At 52.2% G+C, this 12,398-nt stretch overlaps 1 protein-coding gene across 1 annotated transcript in view; it reads left to right on the top strand.

Annotated features, from left to right (window-relative positions):
- SIK2 (salt inducible kinase 2) overlaps positions 1–12,191 on the top strand; it is a 47,201-nt gene extending 35,010 nt beyond the window's left edge. Inside the window, exons 7-15 of the mRNA XM_081334000.1 lie at positions 287–507; positions 2,597–2,749; positions 3,741–3,893; positions 4,516–4,744; positions 6,345–6,629; positions 6,857–7,020; positions 7,581–7,694; positions 8,018–8,109; positions 8,371–12,191. Coding sequence (XP_081190126.1) covers positions 287–507; positions 2,597–2,749; positions 3,741–3,893; positions 4,516–4,744; positions 6,345–6,629; positions 6,857–7,020; positions 7,581–7,694; positions 8,018–8,109; positions 8,371–8,944 — 1,985 coding nt within the window. The 3' untranslated portion in view covers positions 8,945–12,191. The remainder of the gene's footprint in view (positions 1–286; positions 508–2,596; positions 2,750–3,740; positions 3,894–4,515; positions 4,745–6,344; positions 6,630–6,856; positions 7,021–7,580; positions 7,695–8,017; positions 8,110–8,370) is intronic.
- The last annotated feature ends 207 nt before the right edge of the window (positions 12,192–12,398 follow it).

Here is a 12,398-nt window from a genome sequence, read left to right as displayed (position 1 = left end):
AAAGAGCAGAGCTGCCCTAACCCCAGCCCTGGCTTCCGACGAGCAGCGAGGTCGGCAGTGAAATTGAAACTGCCAGTCCTGTGATGTGTCACTTAACGACCCCGCCACTTAGCGATGGACTTGCTAGTCCCAGTAGTGGCCGTTAAAGGAGGATCACCTGTTTTAAGGGCTTTTCATGCAGAGACGATGTAACGATGGCACTGGAGTCGGGGTCATCTCTGACTCAGATGCTCACCCTCCCTCCCTCCCTGTATCCAACTCTTTTTCGTTTTGGGGGCCTGCGCAGAGTGCGAGCATCTCATCCGGAGGATGCTGGTTCTGGATCCATGCAAGAGACTCAGCATTGCCCAGATTAAGGATCACAAGTGGATGCTAATAGAGGTTCCGGTCCAAAGGCCCGCTCTCTATTCCCGGGGGCAGGAAAACGGACCTTCCATCGGAGAATACAACGAGCAGGTCTTGCGGCTGATGCACAGCCTGGGGATTGACCAGCAAAAGACCATTGAGGTAAAAAGAGTCTCCAGCACAGAGTGAGGATTTAACTCGGGGGGCCTCCAAACATGGCTGCTTTAAGATGGGTAGACTTCAACTCCCAGAATTCCCCAGCCAGACCCATATTTCTCAGTCTCAGCCACTGGAAGATGGGTGGACTTCAAGTCCCAGAATTCTCCAGCCAGCACCAGCATGCTTTGAAATGTCTGGACTTTATGGCTGGCTAGGGAATTCTGGGAGTCCACAGCTCTTAAAGCTGCCAAGTTTGGAGGCTTCTGATTTAACCTCTTGGATTATTGTTCTGCAAGCAAAAACATGATTTTTATTTCATTCTCAGGTCTTTGGGGGAGATATTTGCAGCAGGAGGGCCCAAATACTTTAATTGCTTTAGTAAAATAATTGCAGAATAAAAATAATCCCGCTTACAGGTAGCCTCAATTTGCAATCATTCTTTTAGCGACCATTTGAAGTTGCAGTGGCACTGAAAAAAGTGACTTACATAGTCCTTGCATTTATGACCGACAGAGCATCCCCACGGATGCGGGCAGATATGACAATGGCTGCCACGTCCTGTGATCACCATCTGTGACCTTCCCAAGTCACAAGAGCAAAGCCTTCTGACAAGCAGAGTCAGTGGGGGAAGCTGGAGTTGCTTAATGACCTCATGATTCACTTAATGACTGCAGTGATTCGTGTAACAAACATGGCAAAAAAAGTTAGTGACTTAACAACTGCCTTGCCTGAGCAGTGGAATTCTGGTCCCGATTGTGGCTGAAAGTTGAGGACTATCTCTCTCAGGCTTCCAAAATGTCGGGGGGTGGGGGGGGCTGCTTTGTTAGCATGGATTTCCATTGTTGCTCTGGTTTTATTGCGTAATTCTGGGGGAATAATATCTATAGGAAGTGAAAAAAACATGTACTTTTCCTTTCAAGTTTTTTTTTTCCTAAGCACAATCTTTGGAAATTCCCTCCAGACAACCGGATCTCGATTTCCTTCAAAGGGCCAGTTCTAGTTATTGGCAGGAACATTTATTCCTCATGCTTCAATGCAGGAATGGGCCTTACACCGTCACGTCAGAAGTTAGCATCAAAAGAACAAGCAGGCATTGTTTGTCCAGGAAGTTTGGGGAAGTTCTGGGAATTAGGAGTTGACAAAAACAGGAAGTAAAACCCTCTCTTTTTTTTCGCTCGAAGCTTCTGCCGGGCGAGAGCTGACCGTCTCCTTAAAAAGCGTGCAAGTTGCCCCTTTTATTTTCCAGCGCCTTTCCAGAAATAAACGCTCAACTGCTCCCAGCAGGGACTCCGTGCGATCACTTCCTGAGAAGGCTCGATATTTTTAGCCGATGTGGAGCCGGCGATATTAATGCTTCCTGCCAGCAACTCCAGCTGGGGTTTGGCGGGGGGGGGGAAGGTTAGAAGGGGGGAGGATGTACGTCAATGAAAGCGAGAGCCTTGGAGCATCGCTTCCCTCTGGGGCTCGCAGTTAGAAAGACCCAGCTGGGTTTGGGTTTCGCTTTTGCAGGGATCAGAAGATCTGAGTTGGGGGGCTGAGCTCCCCTCTGCAAAAGGGGTTTTTTGGAAAAGCTGCAGCCGCCACAGGATGTGGAGTCCATTGACCCCCATTACGCGGAAGTGGTTGGGTACCCTACGTGCCGTCCTCGGCAACAGTTCATTTCAGGATTGAAGTTACAACAGCCCTGGGGACAAAATGACTTTTAGCTGTTTTTCACATTCTTTTGCTTGTTTTCCTGCAGACGTTTTGCGACCCAACTAGGGAACATCATCAGTGCTGGTAATGTTTCCTAGTTTGGATCGCGAAACGTCTGCCAGGAAACAAGCTGGCTGCCATGACCCCAGGATGCTGCAGCCCTCAATTGCCAGGCCTCCGAATTTTGATCCCGTGAGCACGGGGATGCTGTAATCTTCGCAAGTTTGAAAAACGGTCATAAGTCACTTTTTCCAGTGCTGTGTAACTTGGAAGGGTCACTAAATGAAGGCTTATAACTCAAGGAACTCTGCACCAACCAGGGGCAAAGTGTTGGGGCGCTGGGGAAGAACCGATGCCCCGACTCAACTGCCGTGCGCTTGTCTCTTTCCTCTCTCAGTCTCTGCAGGATAAGAGCTACAATCACTTTGCTGCCATCTATTACCTGCTGGTGGAGAGGCTGAAGTCCCACCGCAGTAGCTTCCCCGTCGATCAGCGGCTAGACTCTCGCCAGCGGCGACCCAGCACCATCGCCGAACAAACAGTCGCCAAGGTAATTGCCCGGGCTGTGTTCTAGAGCCGCGGTCAGACAATCTAGAAGGCGGGAGGGCTCTCGTTCTCTTTGCAAAAGCGAGGGGTTTTCTGCCCGTAAGGATCCCCGAGTGAGACTGAGTACGAACGCCTGTCCGTGCCTAACCCTTGTGCCGCCAGCGGTTCTTCAGAGCTCCCGGTAGTCCCATTTGAAATAAACCTGCCACAAAAGTCCGCCTGATCCACCGCTATGTGTTTCTGGAAATGGACAGGAAATCCTGTATTGCTGAGCGAGCATATTGTTTTAGAGAGGGGCGCTACCTCCGGAAGTATTTCTCAACCTCTCAGCAACTTTAAAGATGGGTGGACTTCAATCCCCAGAATTCCCCAGCCTGCGTGGCTGGCTGGGGAATTCTGGGAGTTTGAAGACCACCCATCTTTAAAGTTCCCGTGTTTGAGAAACCCCGATCTCGGGCCCAAGCGGTTCTTCCCATTGACTTCAGAAACAGCCAAATCTGAATCATGTTTACTAAATGTGGAGCACCCAGAAGCCCCCAGGAAAACATCTGCCACATCTGCCCTGAACTCTCTTGAGAGCTGGCTGGTGAATATCTCCTGGCTTCTTCCCCTTTCGTCCCAACTCCCTTCCACGCCCCGGGAGACGAATTGTTGCCTTTCCTTACCTGTGGAGGGTTAGGCCTCCGAGAAGGCTTCCTGGTTCCTTCTGCGTAGGGCCAGCGTGGAAGTCGGGATGGACCACTTCAAGTTCTGAGCTTTTGTGAGGTTTAGGCAGGATAAAACCACGGACCAAACTACCGTCTTTCAATTCAGTTGTAATGAGAGCCTCCATCTTGGGAGGAGCTGCTTGCAGCACTTTAACCTCTTCTGTCTTAGTTTAAGTCCGAATTCTTTCTTTTTTCCCTCTCCTTTTTTTTTTTTGTCGTAGCCTCCTTGAACTTCCTGGTTTCCTTTGTCTTCTGCTTTTGATAGCCTTTTTCTCTTGCCTGTCGCAGGCTTCTGTGGCTCCTGTAACCTTGCACTCTCCAAGCGTGAGGCTCCGAAGGTCTCCTGGCCTCCCGCCAACGGCAGAAGCCTTCTCCTTTCCCAGATCCGTCTGCCAGGCGGGATCGACTTTCATGGAAGAAGAGAGAGTCGACACGCCCAAAGTAAGGGCATCTCGCTCTGCAGGGGGATTGTCTTGTGTGCAGTTTTATTTTGGAGTCGCCAAGCTGCAGCCCCTTAGAGCAGGGGTCCCCAACCCCCGGGCCGTGGACCAGTACCGGCCTGTGGCACGCCAGCAACCGGTCCGCACAAACAAGCCAAGCCCCATCTGCGGGATGCAGGCAGCACGCAAACCCACGCACCCTCCAGTCCGTGGAAAAACCTCTCCTCAGAACCGGTCCCTGATGCCCAAAAAGTTGGGACCTCTGCCTTAGACGTACTTCTAGTCCTCGACTTATGACAACAATTTAGCCCAGAATTTGTGTCGCTAAGTCTCCAACAATCTGGGCCCTCATTTTACCGACCTTGGAAGGATGGAGCCGGTGAGGATCGAACGGCTGGCAGTGGGCAGAATTAGCCTGCCATGCCGCATTCTAACCCCTGTGCCACCAGGGCTCTTTTAAATCAGCCCTATTTTTAGTCCCGTGATCATGGGAGGTTCTTTGATTGTCATAAGTGCGAGGACTGTTCACAAATTACTTTTTCCCAGTGCCCTTTGAAGACTGGGTCGCTAAATGAATGCTGGTAAGTTGAGGACAATGGATCTTCTCTCCCCCCTCTGATTAGGTGAACGGCTGCCTGTTGGATCCCGTCCCCCCGGTGATGGTTCGGAAGGGGTGCCAGTCGCTCCCGACCAGCATGATGGAAACTTCCATCGATGAAGGGATAGAAGCGGAGGGGGAAGCGGAAGCGGATCCCGCCCAGGCCTTCGCAGCGCTGCAAGGATCTCGCAGTGGGAAGAGGCGACATACCCTGGCCGAAGTGACCAACCCCCTTTTGGCCATGCCAGGCCCAGGTACAAAAACGGGGATCTGAGGGTCCAGAGCTTCAGACAAAGGGGTCACTTCTGGTCCAACCTTCCCCCCACCTTATCTTCTCTGGGAAGTTCTGGAAAGAAAATCCCACAATCCCTTCTAGGTTGAGGAAGGTTGATAACAGAATCAACAGCAGTTTGACACCCCTGCCCTAGAGCAGGGGTCCCCAACCCCCAGTCTGTGGACCAGTACCGGGCCGTGGCATGCCAGCAACCGGTCCACACAAACAAGCAAAGCCCCATCCGCGGGATGCAGGCAGCACACCTAACCACGCCCCCTCCGCTCCGTGGAAAAACCTCTCTCCACAGATCCGGTCCCTGGTGCCCAAAAGGTTGGAGCCCCCTGCCCTAGACCATTTCAGACAAATGGTTGCCCAATCTCTTCTTGAAAACCCTGAACCTAACCCGTCTTACGTGCCGCTTGAATTTAACTGTCAAGAACGGAGGACCCGTCAGTCTTCTGCCTGCCTTGGAACCGTGAATTTGCTTTGTGGGAAGATCCAAGGAGCAACGGTGCAGATGGCGGCTGCTTGCTGTGCCAAGCCATCTCACGACAGGCTGCAAAGATTGGGAAGAGCAAACAGTGTCAGCTCAGAAGCCACCAGCTGGCAAGGGCTTCACGGTGCTGGTAGCAAACAGAAAAGCCCTCAAAGAGAACAAGTTTCTCTTGCTTCACATGTCTCCGCTTGCACGTTTTTGCGGCATATGTTAGGTGTCTGCAAGAGGGAAGGCCTGCCCGAGCTTTGGGGAAAAAACCAGGAAGAAATCAGTAGGAGAGCTCTCTCAAAATTGCTGTTGAGCCAATGACTCCTTTGAGGAGGGTCATCCCCATAAAGCAATTCATGTGTGTCATTGCGTTTCCGGTAGGCTGTTGATTTCCCAGGGCCCTAGAGAGACAGCAGGCTTGAACGTGAGGCCAGGTCACAGAGTGCTTCAACTAAAACAAGGTTTACAAGGCACGGTTGAGATCTCCAAAGGATGCAAGCGACTCTTAAATGGGGCAGTAGAGTGGTGGGCTCTGCTCTGGCTGAGTTGGAAGCAGGACTCAGGCCTCAGCTGGGGGGCTACGTTCATTTCATTCTTCTGGACATCCTGCTTCGCTCTCCTTGTGTTCAGAGGTCAGTAACTAACTGGGGTCCATTAGAGCCAGAATCTCCAACCTTGGCAGCTTTTGGACTTCAACTCCCAGAATTCTCCAGCCAGCCATTGCTTAGAGCAGCCTTTTTCAGTCAAGGTCTTCTAAACCTCTGTGAGCTCCAGGAGTTCCAGCCTTGGCAACTTGTGGACTTCAACTCCCAGAATTCCCCATGCTCGCTGGAGAATTCTGGGAGTTGAAGTCCACAGGTGTTCAAGTTGCTAAGGTTGGAGCCCCCTGCATTAGAGGAAGTTTTGAAGGAGAAACATTGGCCTCATCCTCCTTGGCCCATTCAAGTCAAGAGTAGCTTATGTGGGCCAAGAGTTGGGAAGAGCCTCCTTGTAGGCCCCACAAAGTGATCCGCTTGCCTTTCTAGGGCTTTAGACACAACGACCCTGGGGGATCATGGTTAATTCTGTTTCTTGTGCTTCTTCTTGGGTGCTGAAGGAAAAGTCTTCTCTATGGATGAGAACCAATCCTTGAGCAGTATTGACTCGGAATATGACATGGGATCCATCCAGAGGGATTTAAACTTCCTGGAAGACACCTCCTCCTTGAAGGAAATGGTTCTGGCCAACCCACCAGCTCCGAGGATGACCCCCCCTTTCATTGGCCTGAGACCACCTAATCCAGCCATGCAGGCATTGGCTGCCCACAAACGGGAGATCCACAATCGTTCCCCGGTCAGCTTTCGGGAGGGGCGCAGAGCCTCGGACACATCCCTGACGCAAGGTAACTGCTCTGGGTCGAGTGGCGTCAGAGGGACCGGCGGTCTTTGAGGGCCAAAGCCTGGTTGCCTTTGGCTGCAGGAGTTGGGGCCGTGATGCCTTGACTTGGCTAAAGGGGGTTTGGGATGGTCTCTTGCAAACTTGAGAATGCAGAAGTTGGTCACCACGACTTGCTTGTGAAAAGGTCCTTAAATCACTTTGGAATCGCTCTGCTCTTTACCCTCCCAACAGGAATCGTAGCATTCAGACAACACCTTCAGAACCTGGCCAGAACCAAAGGAATCCTGGAGCTGAACAAAGTCCAGATGTTATATGATCAGATGAGGTCAGAAGATGAACCTTCTCTGGAATCTGCTTCTCCTCACTTGCCAGACCTTGAGGGTGGCTCCCAGCAGGTACGTCCTTCATCACCTGGGTTGGGGCTCTCTGGAGCCACTGAGCTCCTACACTGTACATAAACCAGCCTCTTCCTGAAGCTACCTTGAAAGGTGTGCAGATGTCTTAAGCCCCCCCCCCCAACCAGCAGGGTCTCAGCTTCCCGAATTCCGAATATTGGGGATTGGAGAAGTGGCTTAGATAGATGTAGATACCAAGGGGTGATGGAAGCTGTAGCACGTCAAGCACCAGCTTTTGATTCATCTGGGCCTGACATGCGGCACTGTCCGGCGCCATTCCTGCCAGTCTAGAGGTTGAGGATCTGGAGGTCCTCTTGAGGGCCAAAACCTTGTGCGGTTCCCTTCTCCCTGCCACAGAAATGCAGTCTGAAGGTTTGATGGGGACTCGGAGGTGGGATTGGCGGATGGGGCTATTTTGAATTCGATGTTCTTCCCCCTTCCTAAAGAGTCTGATTAGTTACCCTGCATTTCTGGACGTTTCCGAGTCCACCTTTCACTCCAAGCCACAGGGGGATCTTTTGGCCGATCAGGTGTTCGTCTCCCCCTCTTTTTCCCTCAAGGAAGAGGCGTCCTCGCCACAGGAGGCGGCTTCCACCTTTCCCAGCACCCTCCATCCCCCGTTGCTCGCCAGGCGCCAGAGCTTAGAAACGCAGTATTTGCAGCACCGGCTTCAGGTATGTGTTGCCTTCCTGGAAAGCCTTAAGGACAAGGGAAACGAATTATTCAGTAGAATTATTATGATTCCTTTTTCAAATCCGCTTAATGGAAAAGGACGGCCGGGAGGGGGGTGTCTCCTCCCACTGCCACACTGGGAGCAGGAGGGGAGGGGCTGCCTCCTCCCCAGGTCAGAAGGGGGGGAGGGGAGTCTTAGACCCAGCCCACAAATCCAGCCTCCATCTGAACTTTTCAAGACTTCCGTGGCAATCTTGCGACGCCCTGCGTGTGTGCAGTGAGGCCTGCCTTCTTCTCTTTCCCCTCCTCCTCCTCCTTCTTCCAGAAGCCCGGCCTGCTTTCAAAAGCCCAGCACGTGTGCCAGGTGTTTTGCAAGGACATACCTCGGAGCCTGGAACAGCAGCTGCAGGAGCACAGGTGAGCCGCAAGCTCGGAGAAGGTGGACTTCAACTCCCAGAATTCCCCAGCAGGCATGGCTGACTGGTGAATTCTGGGACTCAAAAGTCCAAAGGTCTGAAGACTTGTGGAATGGAAGAAGAAGACTTGTGGACTTCCAATTCCCAGAATTCCCCAGCCAGCCTATTCTGGGAGTTGGTCCACAAGTCTTAAAAGTTGCCACGGTTGGAGACCCCTGGCTTATGGGAAAGCAGGCTGACAATTCTCCATCTCTTAATTTAGGCTGTATCAGAAGCACCTCTTTCTCCAGAAGCAATCCCAGCTGCAGACTTACTTCAACCAGATGCAGATCGCCGAGAGCACCTACTCCAGATCCGGCCAGCTGCCCTTGCCTTGCCACGAGGATCCCCCTCCTCCCCCTCCTCCTGCTCCCCAGTTCAGCCTGGTGCAGGCCTTGAGCCCCGTCATGGAGCCTCCGTCTGCCGAAGACATGCAATACGACCCTTTCCTTGGCCAGTATCAGAAGCTCCACCTTGACCATCAACCTCCTCCCGCCCTCCACGGCTCCTCCCAGGTTCCCCTGCCAGCCCTCCCCCAGCCGCAGTATTCCTACCAGACTTGCGAAGGGCCAGTTGGCCTCTCTCCCGACCTGAACTATGCCGGCCAGCCTCAGTATCCCCTGGACCCCACCCAGCAGAGCGGCGTAGCCATGAGCAACGTCCAGAGGGGCTCCGATCCTGCTGGCTCTCAGTCCAGCTACGACAGCTTAAACCTGGCCCAGTTGCCAGGGCTCTTGGATTGCGAAATGATGGAGACGGTGGATCCCCAACACGGAGGCTACGTCTTGGTGAACTAGTGGCTTGGGAAGCCTTCTGGAGAAGGGGACGGCGGGCCGAAGTTGAGTCACACCACGGCTGTGGATTGCCCTCCGTGCTCCGTCTCCCGATCCTTGAGCGTCATGGATGACGATCCAGACTCTCTGAACTGGTACTAGAGGAGGGGGGCCACGTCTCCCTTTCCAGGAGAGCTGGAGGGGCTGAAGGCAGAACAAAGAACTACTTTGAAGGGAAGGAGACAGCCCTCTTCGGAGGAGGAAGGGGGCGGGGGCCCCTTCCAGAAATCTTTGGTATTCTACTCACCTCTGTCAGAGGAAACCTGGCAGAATTCAGGAAGAGGAGTGAATTGGCTCTGCACCATACTTGGCAATAAAAGCAATACGTTTTTTTTCCCCATTGGAATTTGGCCGAGATGTCGTCGACACGGAAGCCAGTCAGGATGTAGGATGCCCAGGGCATTGAGAATTGGTCTGCGAAGCTAAGGCTGGGCTGTAGATCAGAGGTGGAGAACTCTGGCATCCTTTACCACTTGTGGACTTCCACTCCCTGAATTCCTGAGCCAGCCATTCTGGGAGTTGAAGTCCACAAGTCATAAGAGGGCCGTAGTTCCTTACCCCTGTGCAGATGTTCTTCAGAGGACCTGCAAGAACTCTTTGGACTTCGTTGGCCAGATGACTTGCAGGGAACTCTGAATCTTTGCACCTCTCACAGACTCCCTGGATTGTCAACGAAATTGAAACCCAACTTAGAGTTAACATCCGGGGTTGTCGAGGTCCTCCAGAGACCAGCAGGGAAGGAGGAGGTCCGGGAGTCTGAAGCTAAGCAGCATCAGCAAACTTGAGGAGAACTTGATCACTGGACAAATTGTTCTAGGCTGCCTTTTGTAGCTATTTTTTTTTCTTTCTTTTTTAGAGGAAGCAAATCTACTTGGACTTCAAGAATGCGTTGGTGGTTGTTCTTAGGCTTTGCATATTTGGGCAACTATTTAGGGGTGTAGTGTTTTAAGGACAAAGCAGAATAAGCTTATCAGAAAACCCATGTGAAGTGATAGTGCCGTGCCTTTTTTTCGGTTCTTTCTAAGACCCTTTCTCTTTTTTTAAAAAAAAAATCTGAAGTTTTAAAAGAAACCACCCCATCTCTACTCCAGGCTGACACCAAAGTCCCTTCAGAGACCAGGTTCCACCGTGTGGAATGCGGGTTTCGTGGTCCCCCCCCCGTATATAACTCTTTCTGACTCACTCATCTATAGACCTGATTTTAATTTTCCTTTCAAAAGAAGTATTACAGCAATATTTAGGATAGGTAACCATTGACTTGTTCATCACTTCAACAGGTGTCTGCTCTGTTAAAAGCATCGGCCTCTAGGAAAGACACAAATACACTTCCAGTTTGTTTCAAGAGGAGATGAAGTGAGCAGTGGAGGCAGAGCGTTTGGAGACTTCTGCAGGAACTTGGTAAAAATTGAAGCACAACCTCCAACTTTTTTTTAAGCACAAAAATGGGTCGCCCAGCAAAATAGTCCAGTAGAAAGCAAGTGGAGGTCTCTGGTTTCGGTCCGGTGATCCATTCGGGTGATTTGCCAGTCCATTTGATGCTGTAGGACAACATGTCTCTATCTCAGCCATTTTAAGATGGGAGTTGAAGTCCACCCATCTTAAAATGGCCATGCTTGAAAACCACAGCTTAGGGTAACTGCAATAAAACTTAGGGAGAGATCTCTTCTGATCCGTTTCAAAACTATTGACCGGTTTCAAAGAAGAGAAATACGTTGTCCCGATGACGGTGTTCTCTGTCAACTGCAATCGGCCCTGGAGTGGCTCTCCAAAATTTGCAAGAAGAAATCAGCTCCATGATTATAATGCCCCCCGGATCTAATCGGGAAGTGGCCCAGAAACAGCTTGAGGTGGGGCAGCCCGGGGGACAGGTGGCCCACCCTAATGGTGAGGTTGCTTCCCTTCGCCCTCAGCTCCAGCCTCTTGGGGCTGGGCTCGTGGCTTTGGAGGGTGCTCCCCCCCCCACCGCCCAGGTGTTTTGCGCCCAATGGAGCGTGAAAACCTCGGTCTGCCTCCTGTTCTTCCACGGGATCCCTTGTGCTTTCCACAAGGGGGAAGGGATCGCCCCAGCCTAACTTCCTTGCAAACTGCGGGAAGAAGTCCATCATCCCTCCCAGCTGGCCATCTCGGGGAACTCGGAGCGAGCGGGGTGGGGGAGTGTAGCCCAGGTCAGCCCTTCCTCCCCTCTTTGATCCACGGAGGAAGATCCTTCAGCCCATCACAGCAGACTGGATTGAGCTACCAATAAGCCCGCTGGGCCTGGCACAGCTTACCAGCAGCTGCGTTGCCGACTCACCACCTAAGGAGCCAACGCGCTTTCTCGTAGCATCCCAGGGGCTGCCTTGGTGCAGAAGGCTGCTGATTTTGTGCAAGCCCCCCCCGCCCCCCCCAGACTTCACGGGTAGCAAAGCTGTGAGCGGGCACCTCTTTGCCAGAGATTTATTCCACGAGGGCTCGGAGAGGACCGTGAGTTCCTGGCCAGATTTACTGGAGGCTAGCCAGCCAGGCAACCGAGCTGGTCTGGCTCCCATCTGTGCTTCCAGAGCCCATCTTGTAGCCATCTGGGGCCGATTCAGGGCCACCGAGTGACCCTGCCTCATTCTCTGGGCGGGGGGGGTGTATTTCCCCCCCCCCCGTTCTGGGACTGAACCTCTGAATGTAAAGCTAGTTTAGACACACACACATACACACCCTCCATCTCTCCCTCTGCTGAACAGTGTGTTTCTCAACCTCTGGTGTCTCTCCGACGACAGCAATCCGGGGGAAAGTGTGTTTTCCCAGCCGGACTCGCCCTGCCCGTAGGACGCCACCCCTTCCTCTTGTGTTCCAGCTCGTTCAAAGTAGCCGCTTTAGTCCGACCGACTGTGTGGGTCCCGTCGAGGGGTTTGTGAACGCCACTGTTTTTAGGAAACGACTAGCTTTATCCGTTCAAAACGCAGGTCCCTTTGAAGAGACTTTGGTGACAGGTCAATTGGTGTGGGGGGGAGGGTTTCCACAATCTTTTACTATGGAGACAAGTGCAATATGTGTGTGGTACGTTCTTTAATGTATTTTTTAAGAAAAAAAAGAGTTAAAAGGATTTAGCCTTCGCTTGGGGAAACGTGCACCAAGGTGGCAAAAGCCTCTTTGGGAGCATCCCTCTGTAGTATTTACATGCTGGACTCTGTCAAAGCAATTGCAATGTATTAATGCAGAATAAAAAACTTGGACCTTCCTTTTTTTTTAATTTTTGGTGAGCTCTGTGACATCAGCTCCTGTTTTTGGGCGGCGGGACTGGCGGCCTGTCTTGCAGATCTTCAGGAAGCCGCTCACAATGGCCGGCGTGGTTATAAATTGAAGGTCCAGCAGCCGAAGCAGCAGGTCCCCAGATTGATCCCAGGTGCCTCCCTGGATAGCTGGATAGGCCCATCGTTGTGGTGGA

This window comes from Vipera berus (genome assembly GCF_964194415.1).
Source record: "Vipera berus genome assembly, chromosome: 8".
In the NCBI taxonomy this organism is placed as follows: domain Eukaryota; kingdom Metazoa; phylum Chordata; class Lepidosauria; order Squamata; family Viperidae; genus Vipera; species Vipera berus.
The sequence above is the reverse complement of the archived record's forward strand: the minus strand, read 5'-3'. Positions and strand labels throughout refer to the sequence as shown.